Here is a 27,508-nt window from a genome sequence, read left to right on the forward strand (position 1 = left end):
CTGGCAGGCCGGGCGCGCGGGCGGCTCGCGGTACGTTGCGGCCCCTCGGGGCGGGGGAACATGGCGGCGGCCGGGGGATCCGCGCGGCCCCGCCGCCGGGGCGGGCTCGGCCTCTGCAGCCGTGAGGGGCGTGTGGCGTGTCCGTGTGCAGAGAGATACGCGTGTGCTCGCGTGTGTGCGTGTGTGTGTGCGTGTGTGCGTGTGCTCGCGTGTGTGCGCGCGCGTGTGCTCGCGTGTGTGCGTGTGTGTGTGTGTGTGTGTGTGCGTGTGTGCGTGTGTGCGTGTGTATATGCGTCCGTGCGCGTAAATACGCGCACGCGGGTGTGTGAGCGCCCTCAGACAGGGAAATCGCGATGTGGCAGCACAACGCCGCTGCTTTTCTGGTGTCCTGTGTGTTTCCTGTGCGTTTCCTGTGCCTGCTGCCGCTGCAGGAAGCCAGGGCGGTGCTGTTTCCTGCCTGTTTCTCCGGTGGAGTTGTCCTTGGGGAGTTGTGTGGGTGTCGGGCACAGGGAGCTGTTAGTGCGGATCGTGCTTGCCGTTGGAAAGGAGTGGTTATAATTGTAATTGATTTGAACCGAGAGTGTTTTGCTGAGTAACAATTGTTCACCCTTTTGCTTGTTTTTGTCTACCGACAGTGGCTGGTGTCTGCTACTGTCCAATGTCTTCTGTATTCAGGAGAAATAAAGATTAATTTTAAAGGAGTACAGCTTGTTCACACTTCTTTTTATTTTCACCCAAATGGCTTTAGTCACTTTAAAATTACATTTCTCTAACATGCTGCTGTAGTTATATTGCAGTATATTGCTTTAATTTTTTGTGTTCCTGTACACGCACTGCTAATGCTTTTTTTTCCTATTACATTTGATTCACTATGATTCCCTAATTTTATGCTGTTGTTCTTTTGCAAAGTTTTAAATTAAAATATTCACTACCTGCAGATCTAGCAGGCAGACTTTTAGACTCTCAGAATATAGGTTATAGTATTTTTAGAATGTTCTCTGTTACTATTTGCAGAGGCTTTAAACAAACAAAAAAAGGCTGTCTCTTATTCTTTATTCAGGCTTATAGTAGCTGTTGAGTGGTGTTTGTTCTAGTTGAGCATCTTGTTAATGACGCTTATATCACTTTGTTTCCTAGAGAACTGGTGAGCAGATTTGTTTTTCATTTCAGCGTGTGCTGAGAGACAAAGTCAGAAAAGCCAGCCAAAAGCTAATGTCGTCTGAAACACCCAGAGACAGTCCAGAGGTGCTAATGGAAAACACCCCGTTCCCTGAAGTTCCTGACGTGGAAGGAAAGGCAAAGTCAAATGACAGTCTAATAGAGAGACTGGAGGCAAGCTCAGGCAAGGAAGAATGCCTTGAGTCCATGTCCAAGAGGCAAAGGAAGAAGCTGTTGAAGCAGAAGCAGTGGGAAGAACAGAAAGATCTACGGAGGTATGGTTTGCAAAGCGGCTTCCCATGGTTCCCACATAATATTTAGTGCTAATAATAACGATGTGTCAGCAGAATTTGATTGTGAATTGCTTCATCAAATCAAGGCAGTTGAACCAGTTTTCTCCCACACCAGGTTTAAAGCAGTAGCCCCAGGCTACTTCATCTGCACTTGAAGAGGCTGTAGAGGTAAGCATCCCCTCCTCATACTAGAATTGTTCCTCGGCTTCAAGAGGATGTCAGGAGGGATTCAAACGTGCATGTTCTTCATTTGTCAGAAGGGAGACAGAAAGTGTGGCCTTGTTCCTCTCTTCCTGGTGCTGTCAGACTTGAGAATCTTACAAAGACACTGAATAAAAGCAGCTACATTTGACATGTGAAGTGCTGTGCTACAAGTTACAGAGCTTCTGTTTTGTTGTGTTGAGTGAAAGTGTATCTGCAAATGCAGTGATGGTGGTCTATTCTTATCCCAGACTGTCGGCTGCTCCTTTCCAAGACAGTGGTTGTTGCTGTCTCTGAAATTTGATCTCCCAACTGCCTGCTCCTCTCAGGAGGACTGGAGGATGGAACAATTTCTTCAGAAGCCTTTTGAGAAACTGTTCAGTGCAACAGGATGTAAATTGCCTTCCTCATTCTAATACTGTGATTGCTGTTCATGTGTAAACTAATCACTTTTTGGTTGGTTCTGTTACTAGACTTTTCTCAGAGCACCCTTAAATCCGTGAGACTCCCCAGTATTGAGTAAATTACATTTGTGTCAGATGTCTGTCTTTGTAGGTATTTACAGAACTTCACAAAGGCAGGGGGATGTTTTGTGCTGGTCTCAGTGTGGCACAAATGCAGGCAACAGGCTGAGTTTAAACTATCACAGTCACAGGACAACCACTTTGGTCCTAGAAATCTGCATTTGTTTGCATAACACAGTACCTCAGCAGAGCTGGCAGCACTTTTTGAGGATTGATTTGTTTGTTTACTTAGGCAGAAACGAAAAGAAAAACGCCAGAAGAGAAAACTAGAACGTCAGTCAAAATTGGATTCCAGTAGTGAGGGGAATGACAGAAAGTGCATGCGCAGGGAAGTTGTTCCTAGCACACTTCGCCTCATCGTGGACTGCAGCTTTGATGACCTGATGGTGTTAAAGGTAAAAGGAACTTCAGATTAACTAGGTATATTTAATCTTCTTAAATACAGACTATATGTTCTCAGGATTTTCCCATGGATTACGGACCAAGTGTTGTCACAGTCATAAACCTCTTTGATTCCTCAGATTAATTTTGTATGTCAATCAAAGCCCTGTGATTTTTTTTCCCTAGAATAATGTAAATCAAGCACATGCATAGAGGTGTCTAAGTACACCTGTGTGGAAGATGTTTATGTCTCCTTGTCAGCATAATCCCCTCACAGTGGGTGTTTTTTCCTCTCAGGATCTGATGCCCACACTCTTTGAGTAGTCACTTTTGCCAGTTAAAAGCTTCCTTTCTCTCTCTTTAGCTTCTGACTGGCTCATGATAAAGCATTTTGTGATGGTCTGTATGAAGGACTAAATAAAAACAAACTGTGTTGTGTACAGGACGTTAAGAAGCTTCACAAGCAGATTCAGAGATGTTATGCAGAAAACCGCAAGGCATTTCATCCTGTGCAGGTATGTTTGAACAAACTGAACACTGACTGTTGCTAAGTACCAAACATGAGAACTGTAGTAGGAAAAGAAAATATTTAAGCTGCCTCTTTCATAAGAAATTACTTTTATTGTAACACCCACGTTATAAGGATACCCCTGTATATGGAACAGTATGTGCATGCAGATGAAAAGTGCCAGATCCAGGTGTGCCAGTAAGAGGCTGTCAATACACTTGGTTTTAGCTGTGGCAGATTTTTTAAAAAGTCACTATAAGTCTGAATTTGTCTTTTAAATGTATCCCAAACTATATGAATATGGTCCTAATACCACTTCCATCTAAAAAATATTAAAAGTTTTAGCTAACTGTGTGGGAAGAGAGGAAACAGATTGTGGCAAGTTGATGTTTCTGTATTTTGTACATCTTGTTTGTTCTGTTTGAAGTTTTACTTGACCAGCCATGGGGGACAGTTGAAGACCAACATGAACGAAAATGACAAAGGATGGGTGAATTGGAAGGTGAATAATTTAGTATTTCTGTATAAAGTTACAGTTTTGATTGTAGTTGTTAACTATATTGTTAGTTGTGAAGAACATTTTTTTCCATGTGGATATTTCTAATACATGTGAGCAATAGCATGTTTCAAAAAGCTTTTTGTCCTTTTAATTTATTTAACTTAAGTAAGCCAAAGACTGCTTCTCTTGGATCTAGATTTGAATCTTGCTTGAAAAACTACACACAGATCCATTTTCACTTATTTTCACTGAACTAATTTCATTCTTGATAGACTAAACAGGACTCCTTGATTTAAGCAGTTCCATCAGTTGTTCTTCTTGACAGTGCTCTTTTATCCATGCCCAAAATAAGATTTACCAGTTGGCATGTGATTCTCTGGTGTGCACTTTCATCACGTTGCCTCTCAGCACTGAAATGTTCTGGAGAGAAGTAGTTTCTCTTATGGTCAAGCTCCTGTTGGTTTTCCTTGCAACTCCCTGTTAAGCCACTATTCCAACAACTCCAAAGGAAGAGCACTTAGAACAAATAAAAACAGTCCCGTTTCCAACAGTTCTTGTGCAATAGCTGCTTCATGAGAGTTTAGCATAAACTTATCTAACTGAAAAATTAATGTAAACTAAGTGTTTGCTTCTGGGTTCGCTTTTTTTAATGGACTTAAAAACTACTCGGATCCATAGGAGAAATACAGCAACGTTTGAAGGGAATCACAAGAACTTAAGGATTTATAAAGTTATTTTGGGCTTCAGAAAATTTCCTGCTGATTTTTACAAATCAGTGCTCTAGGGACTGGATTGTTTACACAGAAAATTAATCTGCAATGCGCTATGTATTTGAACGTGAAGGAGGAATTTGGAATGACCACATACTGTTGGATTTATTTTGCCAGTCCCATCTTGGGTCTGTAAAGCTTGGTCAGCAATTCATCAGTTGAATGTAACTTCTTTTAACTACCTTTTTTTTAGGATATCCAAATTAGAACAGAGCACTATAGTGAGCTAATAAAGAAAGAAGATCTAGTATATCTTACCTCAGATTCCCCAGACGTTCTCAGAGAGCTTGATGAGAAGAAAGCCTATGTGATTGGAGGACTGGTGGATCACAATCACCACAAGGTAAACTGTGGGTCTGTTTCTTAGCAGCTGTTTTTTGGCACCTTATTTGACATGATTGCTGTTCATGTGTAAACTAACATAATTAATAATGAGAACTCTTCCTCAAAAGAGAATTCAAAAAATGTTGAAGAAATATGGAAAAACTTGTGGTGGCATCAGTGGCTTGTGTTCCAGAGTTTTCTTATCCTTTACTCTTCTCTGAAAAAACAGCAAGTGACTACAACCTGAATAACTTTGTACTTTAACATAAGCTTACCTTTAAAACAGGCAACCGCTGATGGTTCTAGAGCTGCAGCTGCATGAACAGGTTTCATTTACAATCCTTTTGACCACAGGTCATAGTGCGACATAAATTGAAAGTAGTGAGTTTTCCAGAGGTAGTAGCCCTTGAGGAAGGTACTGTCCAATCAGGTTAAGTTTCTTTTTGTAACCAACTTCTAAAGCAACATCATGGCAGCATAGGCAAAACTCTTGTCAGAAAATGATACTTGTAGTAAATTTGTACTGGCTGATCTGAAACAGTAATTCTCAATTCACTTGTTTTGCTATCTTTTCCCCAGGGAATTACTTACCGAAAAGCTGTAGAGCAGGGAATTGGTCATGCACAGCTGCCACTTGGAAACTTTGTCAAAATGAACAGTCGGAAAGTGTTAGCTGTCAATCATGGTAAGTTCTAAATCATTAAATAATTACATTATTTTATAATATACCTGTAATAGTTACAGTTTGAACCCTCTGCACTGTAGTGCAGATGACTAAACCTTGTTTTATTATGTTGATATTTCTTGAATTTAGTTGCCTACAGAATATACTAATTGCCCTAAATATTATAGATATGGTTAAATGCAAATAATGGTGTCTTAGCCGTTTAGAAGTGAACATTGTATCTTGCTGGCTTGTCTGAGGATTACTTGTGGCTTTCTTACCGTCCTGGTCTTGTTTCCAGGTTTACTGTATAAGTGAGTAAAATGTTGGAAACTATCCAATATTGTAGCTTATTGTAGGGTACACATTTTATGCCAAGGGAGGATGAACGTTTGATGTTTACACCTCTTTCAACATTTCAACAGCTTTGTTCAGCAGTAACTGCCTCAGCACCTGTAGACTTTCCTCAGTTGGTATCAGCAGTACTCCAACTACTGAACTTTAATAACTGTATTTTCCTGGTTCTGACTGAAGTATTCAATTGCTTAACCAAGCCTTGATTCCTTGCTCCTTTTAAACTTCTAGCTTTATTATTAGACTGTCTTTCAGTGTCATTAAACAAAAATACATGCAAAATGGACCCTACTCAGACCTTCATGGAAATTTTTGACATGGTGTCAAAGTCTTTATTGTGCCCCACTGCAGATTCTTTAGCTTATCTTACGCTGCTTTATTTCAAGTTTATTTTTTTATGTAACACATTGCTCAATGGTAACTTTATTTTCTGAAAGTGCCGTATTAATGAGGCTGGTATTTGCATGATAATAAAGATTATTTAAGCATGGAAGAGAATATAGTATGGCACAGGACTTAAAAATTATCAAACCCTATGTGTTTGTAAGATGTTATGTGTTTCTAAATTTGGATCTTTCACTGTTGCTTTATATAGAAAGGAAGAGCTAATTATAGGAGGGGTCAAAATATTTATTAAAGTACATCCACAGCAGGATTCCTGTCAAACATGAGAAAGCATTGGTGCCTGTACAGAAGGCACTGCTGAGACTGAAGTATTTGTCTCAGTCCCTGAGAGAAATACTGTCATGCAGCTGGAGACTCGGGATGGTCTTGGCTTCAGGCTGCAGGAGTAGCAGAATTGCAGTGTCTATTCATGCCTGCATTCCATCAGCTCTGCTCTGAAGATGCTACAAGAGAACGCACACAAACCTCTGTAAAGATGGATTTGGGGGTGTGTTGCTATCAGCAATTCACTTACCTCCCTGTAAAAGAGCTGATGGGCTTTTCTGATGTTGCAGTGTTTGAGATCATCCTTGCATACCTGGAGAAGAGAGACTGGAAGGAGGCCTTCTTCAGTATCCTGCCACAAAGGAAAGGGGCTGTTCCTTTGGGAGAAGCCAATGATTCATCCAAACATGCTCTGTCTGGAAAAGAAGATGAAGACAATGACTCGGACAGCAATTAGGCTTCAGAATTGGATGGTGGGAAAGATGAGACATGCAGTTAGTGGAATAAAACTGGGACATTAAGTAGTTTTACTTCAAAGGCCATCTGTGGCCCTTGTAATGCTGAATTGTCTCAGTGCTTGGTAGTCTCAGAGCAGTTTCTGTCCATGAAGGGTTAAGTTAAATGCAGGTTTCTACCCTGAAATGTCAATATAATAGCTTTTTAAAGAGAGAAAAAAAATTCATTAAAAATGCAGCATTTCTTTTTTTCCCAGGGAAGCTGTTTAATTTTTTTAATATTATTTTTTATACATACCAAGTTGGTTGTAAATGCCAAGAGCATTAGTAGTTAATATTTTATTGTATACATTCTTGTCTCCATTTCTGTTCAAAGGTTTTCTTAAAAGCAACGAATGACAAGTGTTCCTTTGGTTCCAAAACCTGTACCATTAGTGCCTGTTGCAAAGTGTGCATGAACACTCAAAACAAAAATTCTGATTTTCCTGAGCATCTCAACAGACAATCACAAGCAACTGAACCGCCTGATTTATATATTGTATTTAGTTAGCTGGGGTCAGTAGGTGAAGTATGAATGTGGGGTTAAGTCAGTGGTTTATACTTGAGCTTAAGAGGGATGGGTATTAGCACAGGCACAAATCATGTGCCTTGGTGGGCACACGGTGCACACTGAAGTGACTCAATCACTTTTGATTATTTCTTCATGTTCTCAGCAAAATTTATCACACAGCCTCAGAACAACACCAAGAGAGAGGAACTCTTCCTTACAGGTCACTCAAATTCAGTATTACTGTGTAATCACAGGATCCTGTATGTATTGTATATTGTCTATCAAATATTTTCCCTTTAAAAAAAAGTCATAATATTAGTCTTGGCTGGATGTTCTGATTCATCAGCTGACTTCAGTGCTGTGGACTACTCAGACAGAGTAGTGGACATCTTGGAAGTGAGGCTTTGCTTCAGCCCTGTGAGCCTGCCTATCCCTTTCTCCTCTAGGGAGTAGCCAGGTAGCTGCAGTGCCCGAATAAGTGCAGCTCTCATACAGGTTTCTCATGCCTGAAGAGCATGAGGTCATGGCATCCTTAGTGTTCCTCTCTGCTGAGCTGCAGTCAGAGGGCTGATTCAAGTATGATTTGCCTTGTGCCCATTTTTCTCCTTTCCTTCGTTGTTACTGCTTTCAAATGGAGACTGCAAGTGGGATCCCTGTGAGTCCCTATGGTCTGTAAAGGCTTGACACCCAACTGCTTATGACTTAAACACTTAGTGCACTTCTCTCTACACTTTCTAAAAGGGCAATAGAAAAGTTTCTTCTGTTAAAGGGATGGATTGTAGTTTGCTGAAGTTCCACAGGGCTTTTCATAAAAACATTGCTGGTTTTGTTTCTGTAACAAAAAAAGGTAGCATCAGTGTACCCAGTATGTATTACACTGATTCTCTAACTGAAATGTGTAAAATTGCAAGGAATTACACCTCTACAGCTGAGAGAACCTCATGTTAATGCATGTAGCACCATTAAACCTGATCTAAGACTCCTTAGTCTGTCCAAGGTTTCCTTAAGACCATTTCATACATGTGCCTCATTTACTCAGGCTTGAGAGTAAAGGAGCATATGGCACAGACAAACTGGGGACTTCTAGAGACATGCTGAAAGGGTTCCAAAGCATCTTACAAAACTGTTGTACAACTTAAAACACAGCCTTACAACTTTACCAGTGACATTAGATACACACACCCACACACATACAGGTGTTTTTTAATCCATTTGTTTAAATCTTACCTGTCTATGGTGAAATAGAATGAAAACATGGTCTGGGGTGTGTTCCTGTTCAGAGGTTGTTCATGCCAACTGCCCTGTGTCACAACAGCTCAGTGGCTGTTGCCTGTTCATCCACGTTGCTTGTCTCACCCACACAATGGGGTCTTCCTGTCCTCCATCAGCAGCTCAAGGGAGGTGATCCTCCTGCTCTGCTCTGATGAGCCCACCTGGACTGCTGTGGCCAAAGCTGGGGCTCATGATATATGAAGCCCATGGACCTGTGTTTGAGCAGGTCCAGAGGAGGCCATGAAGATGCTCGGAGTGTCAGAGCACCTCTCCTGCAGACAGGCTGGGAGAGCTGGGGCTGTTCAACCCAGGAGAAGAGAAGGCTCTGGAGAGACCTTACAGCATCTTCCAGTCCCTGAAGGGGGCCTACAGGAAAGCTGTAGAGGGACTTTTTACAGGGACAGGTAGTGATAGGACAAGGGGGAGTGGCTTTTAACTGACAGAGGGTGGCTTTAGGTTAGATTATTAGAAGAAATTCTTCACTGTGAGGATGAGGACTTTTAATTGTTTTTCATTTTGGATTTACATATTCTATACAAGTTATAGCCCTGTTTGGCATTCTGGTGTTCTAGCTTGTGACATGCTACTTAAGAAAGCAAATTTATTCTCCATTTTCAATCTACAGGCCTGGCCGTTCTTAGTATTTTCAATATGGTTACTTGCATGTTTCAGGCATGGCCCACTAATGCATTACACTGGAAGCAGAGATAAATCACTGTACTGTTTTATAATAAGACAAGGAATTTACATTCAGTGCTTTAGGGCACTTCTTACAGAAAGATCTTTCTTTGAACCAGCTTTAGCTGTATGAAGTTAATGAAACTAAGAAAACACACTGGGAAGTTCTCCGCTTCACCCTGCTGTCCTCAGGGAAGGTCAGCTCTGACATGCTTGTCTAACCAAGACTTAGAGACCTCCAATGTGATTTGTTCCCGGGCCACGATGCTGAAGAAGGGAACATTAAAAAGACAATCTGCACAGAAGCTCTAGAACAGGATCCCTGTGTTTCACCACCAGGCGTCATTGCTGAGCTTAGGAAAGCTCTGATTTCCATCACTAAGCTTTGTAAAGTTTCAGGTACTGCCAGAACTATTGCTCAGCAATGCTGGGTAGCAGAATACATCCAGAGATCTTTAAACCTGTGTAGTGAAGCATTAAAAAGGCAATAAAGAAGGTATGGCTCAAGGAACCTGAAAAGAAAATATGAAGTCAAACTTTCTGACTGAAATGGGCAAACTTTCTTTTAGTGGCATGCAGTGGGGAGGTCACAGCAAGGTGCCATATGTAATCATGTTGTTTTGTTCCCTTCCAACTGAGCCTCAATCCCCTTGGCTCAGATTTCTGAAGTCAAGAACCTCAGCACTGTTTATGTGCATCCATGTTGTGACAATTTCCCAAACACTACTGCTGCAGGTTACTGTACTTTCCCCCTTCTTGTCCATTTCCTGGATTCGGGTCAATCTGCCCTTGCTTTGGCTTCCACAGGTCCCATGCCATAATATATGTTCATTGACCCTATGTTTGCTTATGGAGCAGTAGTGTTTGATTCTAGACACGACTCTGCAGAAGAGCATCTGAGTAGAAAAGATCGTCTCTGAACTGCCCTGTCTCAGAGGCTTTTGGTCACAAAGTTGACAACGATGGTGGGTTTTGCAGTGCACACTGGCATGCTGCAGAGGGTGTAGCTGTCCAAGGGGATCTATGCTGATGGTTATTCCAAAAGCCTGTGTGCATGACAAGGCACATGCACTCAGGGCAGTCTTGGGGCAGTGTGACTGCCAGCTGCAGGAGAGCAGGATGTGGCATTCCTAAAATCCTTAAAGCTTGAGGATAAGGTCAGGGAAGTTTGAAGGGTTCAGTGTTTCTTTGATTTAAACAGAACTTTTTATTGCTCAGACTGTGCTGTAGATCACACTGAAGATCACAGGTTCATATTATTGTGAGGTATCCATTTATTCTGCAGGAGGGTTTTAAAATAAGCTATCAGTAAGCACACATTCTTCTTACCATAAGTTATTTTGAAAAGCAGAGATGGACTTCAGTGTGACTTTGAAATCTAAAGCTGAATAAACTTTGGTCCATCTTTGAAATGTGTACCTTAATTGTCTCTCTTCCAAAAATGTGACTTTGTTAGTTGGAACAACAGCATCTACTACTGACAATCCTAAAGCCAAATAATCAAATGTTTGATTCATAGTCATTCCCTTTTGCTGCATTTTTACTTCAAGTAATGTAAGACATGCTTTTTAATTTCTTGTTTGCCATGTTTGGCTGTGATGAGAGACCTAAAAGGAAGACATGACATTATTTTAAAAAGGTGTGTTCATGCTTGGTTGAGTACTCCCCTTGGATATTATTTTCCCATTCAAATTCTTCTAATACTTGCTCTAAACCCACAAGCTAATTTACATCTTTCACCTTTAGCATTTCTTCAGCTTACTAAAATGAATAAGGCATTGTCCTGTGAGCAGTTGATTTATTTCCTGTGCATGTTTGATTTATTTCCTTTGTGTTATTTTTCATGTCTTTGTTCATGTTCTCACAAAACTGGATGTCATCCTATATGTGCTTAATTCAGCTTCATTGTTGTGTCATGCACATTTGTATAATCTTCAGATATGATCCCTAAACTTTTTGAAGGTCATAACCTGTCCTGCCAGCTAGTTCTGCTCAATCTCTGTGCTTCAATAACAATGAGCACTTGCAGGGTTTTGTATTTTGTAAACCTAATCTTTTGGACATCCTTAAATGTGAAGATGGAAAAATACAAAGGGATTGAAGCAATCACAACTTCTATACTGTGTAGGGTGTGACTTCAGAAATGTTGCTTTTTTTCCTATCTTCTACTAACATGTGTGTCCCAGAGCTTTTGTGTTACCACATTCTTCAGAAGTGACTCATAAGAGGGTAACTTGGAAATTGCTATCACACAGTAGGAAGAAATGCTGGATTTTCAATTTAAACACCCTCCAGAAGGTTTATTTTTCTTAACAGCTAACTTCACTGTCTGGAAGAAAGAAAGGTACCTTGGTAAACTTAAATATCAACATGGTAGATAAGGAAGAAGCAGCCTATTTTTAGAAACACTAAAGTTTTAGCTAAAGCTAGTATGCATTTTATTATTTGTAGGACAGAATGTATAGTTGTCAGTAAAATCTGTGATGCATAACTGCCATTAAAAGCTTTTTTTTCCTCTAAAGAGTTAGGTATATTTAACTTGAGCTGTAGTTAAAGTAGTTTCCTGTTAAATAGAGCCAAGTGCAGTGCAGAACTATTTTTCCATTAAAAGAAAGCTGTTTCAGAAAGCACTAGCTCTCTTCAGCTGGAGTCAACATCATGCACTGCTTCAGGCAAGCAGTGAATGCAAGGTTGCTCAGCCCTGGCCGGAGTAAGGAGTGCAAAGCAGCCTGTGCTGCCTGTGAAGTGGCAGTAAAGATCCACTTTCCCCTACAAAGTGCCTTGTAGTCAGAAACTGTAGCTATGGCTACAATGTGTTGAGCGTGGTCAATGTTTCATAACATTTGCCAAATTACAGTTCCCAAGTGAAGATAACCCAGAGTTGCAAAAACTGGCCTTTGCCCACTGCTTCTAATTTCTGTGTGCAGGCTCACCAGCCATGAACACTTCCAGTATGTTGTCTTCAGCCTCTGACACACATTTCACTAGCATCTGCTGAGGTTAATAAATCACTGGAGAGGGGATATTACTGCATCATGTTCAGTTGGATAAAGTGAGATAAAAAAACAATAAAGGAATTATGCATCATATCTCCATAGAATTATAGGCTATCCTGAGTTGGAAGGGACCTGCATCCAAGTCCAACTCCTGGCCCTGCACAGGGCAGCCCTAAGAGTCACACCCTGTGTCTGACAGAATTATCCAAACCCTTCTTGAACTCTGTCAGTCTGGTGCTGCGACCACTGCCTTGGGGAGCCTATTCAAGTGCCCAACTATCCTTTAGCTGAAAAACCTTTTCCTAATATTCAACTTAAACCTCCCCTGACACAGCTTCATGCCATCCCCTTGGGTCATGTCACTGGTCACCCGAAAGAAGAGATTTAAATTGCACAACATGCAGATAAACGTAGAGAAAAATTCTCTTCATAGTGAACAGCCCTAAAAGTGGAGAGGTCTAGGGATCAGCTAAGTATTTTCTAGCAAAGGGTTCAGCCGAGGGTCTGTGCAAGCAAGTTGTAAAGGGATAGCACTGTGGTTTCCCTGCATGCCAGGCCACTGCATGCCCTGAGCTGGAGCCTCACCCTCATTTATCTTTAAGAACCGGGCAGAGCAAGGCAAATAAAGCAACTTTTGCAACATGGTTATGCAAGTCTGCTCGTGGTTCGCTGGAACCCTGTGCAGCCTCTTTTCTTCTCACCTTTTGCCTAAAGACCATGACACCTATCCCTGCACAGGCTGCAGACAGGATCCAGTGTTCTCAGTTGGAGTAAAAAAAGTCATGGCCTTGATATGCATATAGCTAAAGATTTGAGGAAAGTTTTGAGGGGAAAGGAAACATAAAGGGATATGAGAAATAAACCAGTAAGGAAAAGGAATGGGAATGGTTTGAAAAGACCTCTAAAATAATCAAGTACAAAAGAAGGGAGGCAAGGAGAAAGATAAACATCAAGGAATAGAGTGGACTAGAAATACTTCATTCTGATACAAGTTATTTTAGGAAGTGCAAATGACTAGGTTGTACCTTCTGAGAGTACTGGAGAGCTTTGGCTGGAATTCGGAACAAAAAAGGAGAGTTTATGGCCATTAGAAGAAAGGGCTGAGAGCTCAGGAGGATTACAAGGATGTTATGAGTTTTTGCAAGGAGAAAATTAGAAGGGTTAAAGCCCAACAAGAACTAAATCTGGCTACTGCCATTAAAGACAATAAAAAATGTTTCTATAAATACATTAACGGGAGCAGGGCCCCATCCTGTGTAATGGTAACTTGGGAAGACAAATGCCATCACTCCAAATGTCCACACCTTCCTCCTTCTTCCCTCACTTTATATACTGAGCATGATGTCATGTGGTCTGGTACAGCCCTTTGGTCAGTTTGGGTCACCTGTCTGGGCTATGTCTCCTCCCAGCTGCCCATGCACCACCCCCAATTTCCTCATCAGTGTGGCCATATGAAACACATAAAAGGTCTTAGCTCTATAAACCATGCTTAGCAACAACAAAAATATCTCTATGTTAAAAAAAAAAAAAAAAAAAAAAAAAAAAAAGTAAGGCCATTCCAACAGATTAATGAGTAGCCAGGCTGTAAAACTAAGAATTCTGGAGTATTCAGGAGTATTCAGTGAGATACAGCCACAGTCATACCATCAGTGTGTTTCTTAAGCAGCTTGCACAATCCCATGTTTTAATGGGTGAGCTGGGCTCTTACAAGTGTCAGCAAAGTTCATCAGCAAAGCTTTCATGTTCTCACTGTGTCCCTGCTGCTGTGAATTCAAGAGCCACTCTCTGCATTTCTCTTTGCACCTACAGTGCCTCTGAGAGTACTGGGTTTGGAGATGAGCTTCCAGGGGGGTGGAAAAAGGGAAATAGCTTCCAGCCAGGGCTGTTGCTTTTGAGCAACCACGAGTGGGCTGCAAAAAATGGTAGGGAAGAGCACAACAAAGGAGTCAGTGAAGATGGAGGCACTGAAAGAGTGAGGTTTCATCAGGTGAGTGGTTCACTCTCATTCTAACACTTTTTCTGATTAAGGGGTGGGACTCTGAGCTGGGAGGCTTGGCTAAAAGATCAGAGCAGTCCGCTTGCAGGAGTGCTTCAGGCTCCAGTGTGCTGGAGACGACTTGTGGTACCAGCAACCCAGCTGCTCTGGGGGTGACTCAGTTCTTGGTGCAAGAAATCAGCGGTGGCAAGATTTGAAGCTGACACACCAGTCAACATGAGCACGGCAGGCAAAGTAAGCAACAGTTTGTATTAGGAAAATTTCTTTGCTGCAGCTGAGTAATGCATTTTTAAATGTGAACTCTTGGCAGGAACACTGTAAATCCCGGTGGTATAGCACCGATTAGAGTTTAGGATGAAACTGGTACAGAAGAGCTGCCTTTATTTGCAGGCTGTCGTAGATTCCTAGGAAATGGTTGTTAACTCTTCAAGGCAATAGTTTATTTGAGGCAACATGAAATAACAGCGCTAGAATAACATTCTGTTTGGGTTAGCAAGCTGTTTTAATCTCTGATTGGATAGTTTAAAATATGACAGAATGTACTAAGTGTTTAGATCAATGTATTTATCTACCAGTTTCCATTCTGAGATCCTACAGAAGTTTAAACTATTTTTAGTTTATTTATAATTCTATCAGTTTGTTTTCTAAAAAGAAGATATAGCTAATATTGGGTTAAATTTCAGGGTGAATTGTGCTGGTATTAGGACAGTCATTACATTTGGATATGCATATAACAAGTCTCAAGCGTTAGTTAATGAAGATCAGAAGTAAATTTCACATACAATGCAATACTGAGCTGGGATTGAAGTGAGTAGTTACATCTTTGCTAGAAATTAGATGGCAAGAGAGAAATGGAGGTTGATACCAATACATGTTCCTTCTTGCACTGCTGGCAAGATGCTAACAGTGACCTGCAAGAGGGATTAAGGGACAAGCAACTAGAAATGGAAAACAACTGAAAGTATGTGCCTTTCTAGAACGTGCCTTAAGATAGTACCAAGATCATTTGCTGTTACTGCCAGTTGTGTTCACTATTCTAAAACCAAGAGAGAAAGGGAAAAAATGCTGTTTGAGATACTGCAAGTGCAGAATTAATTGTAGCTTACTGTAGGTAAATTCACCAAGTTCAGTGCTCTACTCAGCATTGGATGCAGCACAGTAAATGAAGAGTTTTGATGTAGCTTAATTGCTTTGATTTCACCATGTTTAACTTGGAATAACACGAGAGTTACAATCTATGTAGCCAAGAAGCATAATCCTTTTGTCCTGTAAAAGGGTGCGTTTCTACACCTGCCCTCCCCCACTGCAGTAACTCACAGGGCTGGCAGAACACACGAGCAGAAAAACAACTATTAAGGCAGTGCTTGTTTTAGCAGATGAAGTGGGTGATAATGCGCTGCTGCTGCATCTGTGGGATCCTGTTGCAATCCATAAAAGCTCACAGGGACTAAACAGTCAGAAAAACACACCGTTAACTAATGTCTTATTATGGAGAGATTTGTTTGTTCTCGGCAATCCACACTCCTTGGCCACCTTTGTTCTTAGAAACACTACATGTGCTTAGCATGTGCAAGTCATGGAATCATCACTGTGTTATGTGGGATGCAATATAAATATATATATACTGCCTTTTTTAAAGTAAGTTGGTGCCCTTTGAAATGTGATTTTTGGCCACACTTGTGAATTTTTCACTAATCACACTTGTATCTAAACATTAAATTTAGTGCAAATATCTCTTGATGCACTTTTTTTCAAAGCACTGTGCCCATCCCACTTCTGTGTCTAGCTGCTAGAAGTTTTCTATTTTATTTCATGTGTTTAGAATTTCCTAGTAATTATTTTCTTTGTAACCAGTTTTCAGTTTGTGGATAATCAGACATTATTTCTACTTCTACTTAAAAAAAAAAAATTGTTTGTTTGTTGTTTTCCCCTGTGACTTTTGCAGTACACTGGTGTTAAGTTGTCACACAGGATACATATGCATGTGCTGAACTTTTTGCATCCTGGATTTGATTCCCCTCTGTTTCCTTCTCAAGATAATGCCACCTGAACACTTGCAGTCAGTAGACTTAACAGAATGACTGAGGACTTTATAGTGTGTCACCCAGGAAAATCATATTTCAGTGACTGGGGTTGTTTAAAGACCAACGATGGGATCTTTAAACATCTCCAAGGAGGAATAGCAATTATGGGGACAGAGAGGTCCCACTGCTTTTGAATATACTAGGATTGAGCTTGCAGGGAGGAAACCGGTTTGAGAGACTGGGATGAGGTGTGGACAATGCTCTTCTCTTTTCTGAAGGGATTTTTCTTTCAGTGGCAGATGGTCAGAGGAGCCCTAAGGCCTGTCATTACCAGGACAAAGCCGGAAGAGTTAATGGGCAAACTTCAGTCTAAGAGATGGAAAAAAAAAAAAAACAAACTATGTTGGATAGTTGGGTAGTGTTGCAGAGGATAGATTAATCTTCTCACAGGGTAGTAAATCCACCTGAATTAAACATCCCTTCTGAGAACGGGGTACCTTAGCATGGATAATACTGCACTTAAAGGGACTGTTCAAGATTACCTCTGTGTTGTGCTACATCACTTTACAGAGGTCCTTTCAGCCATCACTTCATGGCTGAACTTGGGCTCTACTAGAATGTTTATAAATCTGTACTAGGCTCTCAATTAAATTTTTAGCAATTTTGTCAGTTCCCAACACAGACAGTTCTCGACAATACAGACTTCATCACAGCCTGTTAAGTGACATCATTTAGTGTGCCATCTTCAAGAAGATACAAATGCAGACAAGTAATCCAACACGGCAAAAGAAATTGCCCAAGGAAGTTAACAAAGGAGCAATGAGAATGAGTGAGGTATCCCATTACCTACCTGCCTAGGAGACTATTACACATGCAGGTGAAAACTTGATGTGACAGAATGATGAGCAAAATCAGACATTACCTTGGTGGGGGGAAAAACAGGCTTACAACACACTGACCTTTGGTGTTGACTTTGTTGTTGTTTGGTTTGGTTTTCTTTCCTGTAGTTTCCCTCTCATCTCCACAGATATGAGCAGGAGTTTCACATGCAAAAAGGGAAGAATCTGTGTGGTGACTTGAAAATGAAATGCCATTCTCATTTTCTTTGCTCTGTTTGCAGGTTATTAAATGCAAGGCAGCAGTGCTGTGGGAAGCCAATAAACCATTCAGTATTGAGGAAGTGGAAGTTGCCCCACCAAAAGAACATGAAGTTCGCGTAAAGGTACTGAAAATAAAATTTAAAACAACTCCTATGACTTGCATTATATCTTGCTTTTAATCAGAATTAGTTTTGTAATTTTTTAAGACCCAGTCAGAAAACATTCTACTAGAAAGTAGTAACTAATCAGTGAGCTCCTATGAAACAAGTCCTTAATTTGATAATGAGGTTCTTTAAAAAAATATATTTTTAGGGTTGTATTTTGTGTTTACCGACATCTGTTTTTCTAATAGGCTGAAAAAATTACAGCACAAGGCAAAAATCAGAATTTCCTGTAGTGTGGAGCAAGAAAATGTCTTTTACTTTGTTTAAATCTGTGCTAGGAAATAGCTCATTAGGCCTGGGAGCTTCCTTTTTTACCTGGATATTACCCTCAGTGGAATTTAGGAGCTGCCTTAATTTTTGAGCAGTTTCAAGTGTTACACATGTGAGGAAAACCCTCTCATGGGGTTGACAAATCCATTTGTCAGAATAAAAGTTGTAAACACATACATGAATATTTCAAAATAAATAGTGCTGTTCTAGCTGGAAGAAAGGGCAAAATGTCATATAAAACACTATGTAGCTTAATTTTTTTTTCATGTTCTATATACGAATATTTAAAATATATACGCAGCACAATAATATAATTATTGTGGAATTATCTATAATATAAAATCATTCTATAATGCATCATTTATATATAATATCTATTATATATTGTCATATAACCTAAATGTAATAAATACAAAATATACACAATATTTCTATGATTATAAATAATATGTGATGGTTAATTTGTATTTACATAATATTATAATTTTATAAAATATTTCACAGTTTTCTTTTTAAGTATTTATACATAAATAATAGGAATAATTTAATTTATTCTGTTCTCCCTATATAATTGTCTCGCTAGAACATTAGTTCTACAGAAAATACAGAAAGTCTTCGGACTCCCTGTAGAGCTCAGTACTGCATAGCAAACATTCACAAGGGAGCTTTGCCCTATAGATTAAAGACTAATAAACACCAAGAAAATCTTAAATCAGACAGCTAAATTTGTTTTACCTGTAGATTCATTGTGTGCAGATTGGATTTTGGAGAGAAGCAAGTGGCTTCTCCAAATGTAGAATATAATTTCACTTTCACATATAACATGACACAGTTTAATGCAGAAATATCCTTGTCTTTCCTGTGAATCAGATCATGGCCACTGGGATCTGCCGCTCCGATGACCATGTGATAACTGGTGCACTGGTTATGCCTTTTCCAATAATTCTTGGACATGAAGCAGCTGGTGTTGTGGAGAGTGTTGGGCAGGGAGTGACTTCAGTCAAGCCAGGTATGAAACAGCACTGAAAACAAATCCTGTGCTGAGTTTCCAGACTCCTCCTTAAGTCAAAGATTATTTCTTTTGTGAGTATTTTTACTGTACGGAAAAATATTCCAATTTAAACATTATCAAGGATACCTCAAAGGATATAAATCTGCTGTTTACGCCTTTCTGTGTCCCCAACATACTTTCAGATTTTCTACTCAATTTCTTTTGCTTTTGGCAAAAAATATCTGCAGCTTGCTTTCCACCTACATACTGCTTTTCCTGTTGTGGGACTAGGAACATAGAGTCATTGCTCTTGTTCATATGAAATCAGGCATTAGCTGCAGGTTCTCTGAAACACAGTTGATACAGCTCACCTTTTTCAAGAATAAGGCAAAGCAAAGCACTAGATGACAAACGTGTCAAAGCACCATTTAATTCTCTTAACAGCTAAATAATCCATTGACTTCAGTTGATCTGAACTTAGATCTTACTTCACTTTAAAAGCATCTGGGCACAACTGGGGTGCCCACGCTGGTGCAGGCTTTGTATGTGGGCTGCACCATTGCAGGTGAGGCAGCACTGCTCCCTGAGCAGACTGGATTGCTCTGAGGACACTCATCTGGACCAGCTGCTCATCTCCCTGTGTTCTCTTTGAACCACAGTGCATAGATAGTGAAAAATGTCAATTTTCAGCCAAGTGCTGTAAGATGAGATGGGATTCCTCTACACTTTTATAGGACTGAAAAAATTCTAACAAGGGCTAAATTATTAAGAGAAAGTATGCAGTGAAAAAAATCTACACAGAATCACTCAATTTCCAGGCAGTTTGTTATGATACCTTAGTAGCCCACTCTTAACACCTCTGTACTTCCAGTATCTTTGTCCATACTGACAAGTATGAAGTCTGTCCAAAGCAGGTTGGCATGTATAACAAAAAAATTTATTAGAGATTTCTGCTTTAACTTCAAACACATATGTATATTGCAAATTTCAGTTACAGCTCTAGCTGTACTTTCTGTTATGTCTGGGTTCATAAATCTCTCTGTTGTCTGATTCTTGCTGCCCTGTGTTTCCAAGTGAGCTGAAATAGCAGGCCTGAACACATAGATGCACAAAATCACATTTCTCAGATGTTGCTTAATTTACACCTCCAAGTTCTGAAAAAAAGGCTTCCACTTGTGCAACATCCCTTTAGCAAAATGATTACTAAGACCATAACACAGTTCTAAATTAACTCAGGGTCGGGGTAGTGGTGGTGTTTAATGTTCTGTAGGTATTTTTCATTTTTTGGTGGAAATCAAAAATTTCCCTTGACTCTCAGTGTGTCAAGGATTAGCCACATTTTAAAACTGAAAAATTATAAACTGATATGCATTAGGAAATACCTGTTTAGAGATTATTGGGCATTTACGATATATCATTGCTGTGGAAATTGCATAGGAGTAAAAAATTACACTGGGAAGCTATATTCCACTTTGTTAATCACATAATTGTGCTAGAGAATTAGAGATGCTGGCTTAGACTGTGTGTGCCACTGCTTCTCAGACAAGTATTTTACCTACCTTTACTCAACAGAACACTAATAGGACTGCTATATAGCAGTAATAGACTGCTATATAAAGATGTTAAAAAAGACTGGCAAATTAATGTTTAATTCCCCATTCTTTGTATGCATGGTTTACAGCCCTGTTATCTTGGCACTCCAATCTGCTGTCCTAGTGGATGTCAATTTTTATCTCAGTTTCTTTAATGAAAGAAGGTGTATTACTACCTTCTTTTTACACAGGACATGCAATGAACTGCTGAATAAGTACTTTAGAAGTGTCAGTAGATAGCATGGTTTTATGACATAGGTCTGACTCAGTTCTGTTGAAAGACACCAGAAATTTTGCATATAGAAATAAGTTGTCATAACTTTGCCCTAATTATGTCTTTCATATAAAACACAGAGAGATGGTTTATCTTACAAATGCAGCAGAAATAAAACCATCACTGCATTCCTAGTGTATGCTTGCCTGGGGATTAAATACACTTGCTTCATGTTTTTACCTGCATGCATCTTGTTTTCTTTTTTTAATCCTCTGTCATTACTGTTTTATTTCTAGGAGACAAGGTTATTCCACTCTTTGTTCCACAATGTGGGGAGTGCAAGAGCTGCTTAAACACCAAGGGTAACCTGTGCAGTAAAACTGAGTGAGTTTTCTTGGATTACTTGCAACCCTAATTTGATTTGACTTTATCCAAAACTGATTACAAGCAACAGATTTCACTTGCCTTTATTTCTGGTCATCTTTCAAACAGCCTTGCTACAGGTGCTGGATTAATGCCTGATGGCACCACCAGATTCACCTGTAAAGGAAAAGCAATTTACCATTTTATTGGTACAAGTACCTTCACTGAATACACAGTACTGCATGAATCTGCTGTAGCTAAAATCGATTCTGCTGCTCCTCTGGAAAAAGTTTGTCTAATTGGCTGTGGATTTTCAACTGGTTACGGGGCTGCTCTTCAGACTGCCAAGGTAAATATTGTGGTGGGTGTTTCTGATATTTTATGGTGTCTGTTCAATATTGTGTAGCCTGTGAGTGGACTGTCATCATGGAAGTGAGGAGGTACAGACTCTGTTTAGTTCAGCGTGGAAATAAGATACTAGTTCTTTGCTTTCTTCAGATTCTGTCTCTATGTTACTCAGAAGTCTTCAACTCAAAATCCAGTAAAATTGCTTATTTCCATCTATAATGTTTTGCCTCAGTGCTTTATCACCGCTAGAAAAATGTTGCAACAGAGTTCTTTTTTTTATTATAACTGAAGTCTAGGAATTCATAGAAGCAATACATATAGGCAACACTCACAATTGTAGCAATATATGAATGTGAGTTTTAGAGCTGGTGCTGTCTCCAGTTGATTGACACTACAAACCTTAACACCACTGGAATATCATTAAAAAAAGGTGTGTCTAAACCTGAAGCTGAGGCATATAATGAAAACTTGATCTCAGAAATGTATGTCAGGGGGAATTTCTTTTAGTCACATGTAGCATTATAACAGTACAGCTGGTTACTGCACTAGCAGGTATCCATGTGCAAATTCCTTCTCAGCAGGTAATCTCTAAATTGCAAGAAGTGGCTTAAGTGAAATCATGCTGATAATGAGGAAATGCATGGTACTTTCCCTAGCCTGCAACAATATGCCATGTTTACATGGTTCTTATTATAGGTGGAACCAGGCTCCACCTGTGCGGTCTTCGGCCTCGGAGGAGTCGGCCTCTCTGTTATCATGGGCTGCAAGGCAGCTGGAGCTGCCCGCATCATTGCCGTGGACATCAACAGTGACAAGTTTGCCAAGGCCAAGGAGCTGGGAGCCACTGACTGCGTCAACCCTAAAGATTTCAACAAGCCCATCCACCAAGTGCTGATGGACATGACCGGCGAGGGTGTGGACTACTCCTTCGAGGTCATCGGCCGTACGGATACCATGGTATGCAATCAAAAGATGAGGTGAGACCCGTTAGCTCTCCCTTCACCAAGCTGCCAAGCACCAAAGAGGAGCAGGAAGCCACTGGCCGAGTACCAGGCTAACTTCAAACCTGCTAAGTGTAGCTGTCAGCCACTAGATGCAGGGACAGAAGCATGCTCAGAAATTTAGGAAAGGGAACTTCACTTTAGTGTCCTGGCCAAACCAGGGTGGCTACATGTCACATATTTCACATGCTCTCCAAAAGTGGCTTATCACTAATAGTTTAGACAAAATGGGCAACAAGAGCAAAGCTAGGATATACTTAACCAGTGAGAGCAGATACAATGGTGTGAGCAGATACAATGAACAATTTTTAATGAGGTTTCAGTTACAAAAAATTAATTGCAAGCATAGCCCTGAGAAGAGGAGATGGAGTTCAAATTTCTGTGCCCCAAGGACAAATGTTGCCTGACTCTGCGTGTCCCTCTGTTTCTAATGCAGACTGCAGCCTTGGCCTGTTGTCAGTGTAACTACGGAGTCAGTGTGATTGTGGGAGTGCCCCCTGCAGCACAAAATATCACCTTTGATCCCATGCTCCTCTTCACTGGTCGCAGCTGGAAAGGCTCCGTCTTTGGAGGTCAGGACTTGGAAAGATGTGATTCAACTGGCTTGAGAAACTTGTAAATCATCATGAATGAAATAGGATACATCAAATTAATTGCTTAGGCTGTGTTATTGGAAGCAGTACTGCTAGCTGTTTTGCTTATAAAGAAGTTGAAAAGGAATTAATTATAGGAACTATAATGGCAAGTGAAGGAAGGAAAAAACTGGGGAGGGAGGGGGAAGAAAGGGAAGAGAATAAGAGACAGAAAGAAAGAGACATAAAAAGACACAAAATAGCGAAAAAGAGGGAGGAAAGAAAGGAGAAAGAAGAAAGGAAAATGAGAAATAAGGGAGAGAAGCAAAAAATAAAATGAGGGGGAGGGGAGGGAGGAGGTTGGATTAAAAAACAAGATGAGAAAAAATGATAAGGAGAGAGATAAGAGGAGAAAAAGGATAGAAGATAAAGCAAAAAAAGAAGAGAAAATCATAAAGAGAGAGGACAGAGGGAGGGGAGAAAAAGATCAAGTGCAAAAAGGAGAATGAGAGCAATAGAAAGAGAGAAAAATAGTGGGAGAGATGGAGATTCAGGACTGTAAAGGGCATCAGGGCTTACACTCAGCTGATTTCCACAGAGGTCAGACCCCAGCTTAGCCCCTGGCCAGCTGCCAATACTCCCTTCCCAGTCTTTCTCTTTTTGGAGCTCTCTCAGTAGTCCCACACTCAGCAAGTCCTAGCTTGCTCAACTCAAAGGCCACAGAAAACTTGTTTCCAATAACAGGTTTTCTCACTTGTAACCTGGTCCCCTCATGTAATCAAAAGATACCTGAATAAAATAGCAGAGACAAATCAGGATCCTCTGGAAGCGCGTTCTACTATTTATGACAGCTTTATATAGTGGTGCTTTTAATAAAAGAGAGAAACATCCACCACCCACTCCCCAATATTGAGCAGACAATCAAGTTTCAACTTACCAACATGGATGATGGTGCTCTGGCTTTTGTATGAAATGTGATTAAGTTGAAACAGTGTTTGATATGGGGGAAAGTTTGGATTCTGTAAAGACTGACATTTGTACTGGTCTTCTGCTGCGTTTGTCATATGTGGAATAGCTGCACTTTATCCCATGTTTTCTGCTGGCACCTGTGTTAAAAAGGTAAAGCCATGCTGCCATATTTCATCCTATTACGCTGCTATATAAAGTTTATCTAAAAATTTAAGCTGCTCTGGGTTTTATGTACTTTCAGAAGCATTTAATTTCATTATGCATTTTCTGTGTTTTTTTGGTTTTTTTTTCAGGCTGGAAGAGTAAAGATGCAGTTCCCAAACTGGTTGCTGACTATATGAAGAAAAAGTTTGTTCTGGACCCATTAATAACCCACACACTAACTTTGGCAAAGATCAATGAAGGATTTGATCTTCTAAGGACAGGAAAGAGGTAAACATCATTTCATTGTAAAGGTTCTGTATAACGAACCTAAAGGAGATGTGTGGTAAGACAAAGTCTAACTTGTGCTTTCCTCAAATATTGTGAAAATTCAGCTCAGACTGTTTTCACAGGGTAATGGAATTGGAAATATTTTTTGACAGAGACATTTGACAAAGCTTACCATGGGAATTGAAAAATTGTCCTTAGCAGAAGTAGGAAATATATTTGTATATCTTAGTATGTTTGGCGACTACCCTTTTTGAAAGTTCTAGATGTACAGAGTCTGGAGAATTACATTAATGTTTTCTTTTCATTGTCATTTGCTAGCAGTTGTTTTAGATGTTCCTTGCTCTGAATATAAAAAGCAAGTAACAGAAGAATTTCAGCCCCGAGGTTTGTTCTCAGATTCTAATGATGCAGCACACACTTCATCTTTGATTGTCTTTATTTTACATAGTTTACAAATGCTAGTTTTAGTTTTTAGTATAACAAACAAGAAAGTGGTGAGGACAGAGATTCCAGCAGCTTTGCTAAGATACCGATAATCAGCTTGAAGATGGAGGCACATTGCAGTTTATAATTTTTATGGAGTATAATACTTCAGTGTTTCAGAGCAGAATAAGCTGTACCAGTTACTCTGTAATTGGAAAGATGTGTCTAAGCCCCTCTCTGAGGAACTTCTCTGGCTGTAGCTGGTAATTAATTACCAGGAGCCCTGGGCATCATCAGTGAAGGCTTTGCAGTCTTCTGGGAATTTTGTTCTCTACATCTGCAGCAAAGTTTGCACATCTGTTCTGTCATTTTGCTGCAAGCTGGGGTGGGGGCAGGCAGGGAGGGAGTACCTGTTTGACAGCAATAGCACAGATTATCAGAGAAAACAGCAGTGCTCTGCTGATGCCAGCCCTGGGGATTTTCTAGTCACTAACTTGTCATTTTATATTGCAGCATCCGCAGTGTCCTGACATTTTAGGATTCCCAGACATTAACCTGCAGATGGCTCAGCACCAGTACTAACTTCACCATCCACCAATACAACTTACATGATGCACAAATCAAGATTTGTAAGATTTTGTAAGATTTTCCTGAAAGATCTACCACTACCCTTGAATAAAAGAATCAAACTAAAACCCCACATTTCAAGCACATAATTGTCTTGGTTCGACAAGACAGGAGTCTGTGAAAGAGGGCAAAGCCTCCTGTGCAATGGAGAACGGCAAACCCCCCTCCCTCTGAATTACCAGGATTTTTAAATTAAAAGGCTCTCAGGCAAAGATATGGGAGTGGGAGTAACAATTCTTTACTAGGAGAAAACTAGACAACAATTTAAAAAGGCAAATGCAATCGGTACAAACAAAACCAGTGAAAGAAAAAAGTCCAGAACCTGCGGGGTGCCAGTATCAGTTCTACTGGGACAATTTGCTTCCCTTGCAGTGGCTGGTGAATTGTAGCTGCAGTGGTGATCTCTAGAAGGGTATAGTTTCCCTCTGAAGATCTGGTGGCAGTGGGGCCGGTCTTCCTCTGCGCCGGGGTTGCCTCTGAGCTCCGCCGCCGTCGGCTCAACGCGCCGGCTGCTTCGCTGCGAGTGCCGCCGAAGAGAGCTGCTTCTCCGGGAATCCCGCGAAGAGAGCGAGCGAGCTGCCTCTCTCCCCAAAAGCTACCCCTTTTAAACCATAATAGAGTGCTTGCTTCCCCCTCTGGGCGGGACCCCCCTCACTTACCAGCCCGGCAGGGAGTCAGTCAATAGTGTATAAACAAACCATTGCCTTTACGGGGCAAACCATTGTCTTTGAGAGAGATAACGAAACCTGTCCGACAGGTTTTGCCTTCGACGGATGGCAAATAGAATACAAGCTTATTTTACAACCCAGGACATTATCCACCCCTTATTCTATTTCCATCTGTACACCATGAAATTTTACACCCAGTTCTCTTTTAAGACCAAGTTTCCCTGTGGTACACAGCGGGTCTCCCTATTTTTCTGCATTACCCACCAAGTGTAACCAGGTTCTTGAGCAAAGACAATCCCACGAATGGGTTGGTCTTTGCCTGAGGTGGGATTAATCCAAACAGTTTTCCTTAAAATACCTTTCATATGTACTACAGGGACTTTATTTCCATTTACTGCGTGTAAGGGTTTTGACTGAGCAGGGCCAGCTCTATTGACAGACCTCCGGGTGTTGACCATCCAGGTTGCTTTTGCCAGGTTAATTTTCCAGTTTTTAAATGTTCCCCCACCAAGTGCCTTCAGGGTAGTCTTAAGGAGTCCGTTGCACCGTTCAACTTTGCCGGCAGCTGGAGCATGATAGGGAATATGATATATCCATTCGATACCATGTTCTCTGGCCCAGGTGTTGATAAGGCTGTTCTTGAAATGGGTGCCGTTGTCAGACTCAATTCTCTCAGGGGTGCCGTGTCTCCACAGGACTTGCTTTTCCAAGCCTAAGATGGTGTTCCGGGCAGTGGCATGAGGTACAGGGAAAGTCTCCAGCCATCCAGTGGTGGCTTCCACCATGGTTAGCACGTAGCGCTTGCCTTGGCGTGTCTGGGGCAGTGTGATATAGTCAATTTGCCAGGCCTCCCCATACTTGTACTTGGACCACCGCCCACCATACCATAGGGGCTTTACTCTCTTGGCCTGTTTGATGGCAGCACACGTCTCACAGTCATGGATAACCTGGGAAACACTGTCCATGGTTAGATCCACCCCTCGGTCTCGTGCCCACTTGTAGGTGGCATCTCTGTCTTGATGACCTGAGGCATCATGAGCCCATCGAGCCAGGAACAACTCCCCCTTATGGTGCTAATCTAAGTCTATCTTTGACACTTTTATTTTTGCTGCCTGATCTACCTGCTCGTTGTTTCGGTGCTCTTTATTAGCCTGACTTTTGGGGACATGGGCATCTACATGACGGACTTTCACCGTCAGCTTTTCCACCCGAGAGGCAATGTCTTTCCATATATCAGCAGCCCAGATTGGCTTTCCTCTACGTTGCCAGTTGGCCTTCCTCCACCTTCCCAGCCAGCCCCACAGAGCATTGGCTACCATCCACGAATCAGTATAAAGGTAGAGCTTTGGCCACTTCTCCTTTTCAGCAATGTCCAGAGCCAGCTGAACGGCCTTGAGTTCGGCGAGTTGGCTCGATCCACCTTCTCTTTCGGTAGCTTGTGCAACTTGGCGTGTGGGG

The 27,508-nt window shown here is 40.9% G+C and overlaps 2 protein-coding genes and 1 long non-coding RNA gene across 9 annotated transcripts; 2 read left to right on the plus strand and 1 right to left on the minus strand.

Annotated features, from left to right (window-relative positions):
• On the plus strand, positions 1–8,332 carry TRMT10A (tRNA methyltransferase 10A). 6 transcript variants are annotated; one of them, XM_021550288.2, is made up of 8 exons: positions 1–30; positions 1,138–1,433; positions 2,409–2,571; positions 3,001–3,072; positions 3,493–3,567; positions 4,528–4,677; positions 5,238–5,343; positions 6,636–8,332. In XM_021550288.2, the coding sequence occupies exons 2-8, from the start codon at positions 1,213–1,215 to the stop codon at positions 6,800–6,802; spliced, it is 954 nt and encodes a 317-aa protein (XP_021405963.1). In that variant the 5' UTR covers positions 1–30; positions 1,138–1,212; the 3' UTR covers positions 6,803–8,332. The 6 variants fall into 6 exon arrangements, with proteins under 6 accessions (XP_021405963.1, XP_021405964.1, XP_021405962.3 ...); XM_021550289.2 differs by having other exon boundaries at positions 1,171–1,433; XM_021550287.4 differs by having other exon boundaries at positions 6–492; positions 1,171–1,433.
• Positions 6,286–21,252, minus strand: LOC110481582 (uncharacterized). Its single transcript, XR_002467271.4, has 4 exons — positions 21,113–21,252; positions 17,276–17,460; positions 6,659–6,761; positions 6,286–6,524 (listed from the first exon to the last, which is right to left on the minus strand). It is a non-coding gene; the product is annotated as an uncharacterized LOC110481582 (long non-coding RNA).
• Positions 13,908–25,455, plus strand: LOC110481578 (alcohol dehydrogenase 1). Of its 2 annotated transcripts, none has more exons than XM_031504701.3 (9): positions 13,908–14,283; positions 17,437–17,538; positions 18,721–18,859; positions 20,944–21,031; positions 21,140–21,359; positions 22,055–22,315; positions 22,796–22,931; positions 24,194–24,332; positions 25,269–25,455. In XM_031504701.3, exons 1-9 carry the CDS (start codon positions 13,984–13,986, stop codon positions 25,291–25,293), a joined length of 1,410 nt encoding a protein of 469 aa, XP_031360561.2. In that variant the 5' UTR covers positions 13,908–13,983; the 3' UTR covers positions 25,294–25,455. The 2 variants fall into 2 exon arrangements, with proteins under 2 accessions (XP_031360561.2, XP_021405966.1); XM_021550291.4 differs by lacking the exon at positions 13,908–14,283 and adding an exon at positions 14,381–14,526.
• The last annotated feature ends 2,053 nt before the right edge of the window (positions 25,456–27,508 follow it).

This window comes from Lonchura striata, chromosome 4, assembly GCF_050655825.1.
Source record: "Lonchura striata isolate lonStrDom1 chromosome 4, ASM5065582v1, whole genome shotgun sequence".
NCBI lineage: Eukaryota > Metazoa > Chordata > Aves > Passeriformes > Estrildidae > Lonchura > Lonchura striata.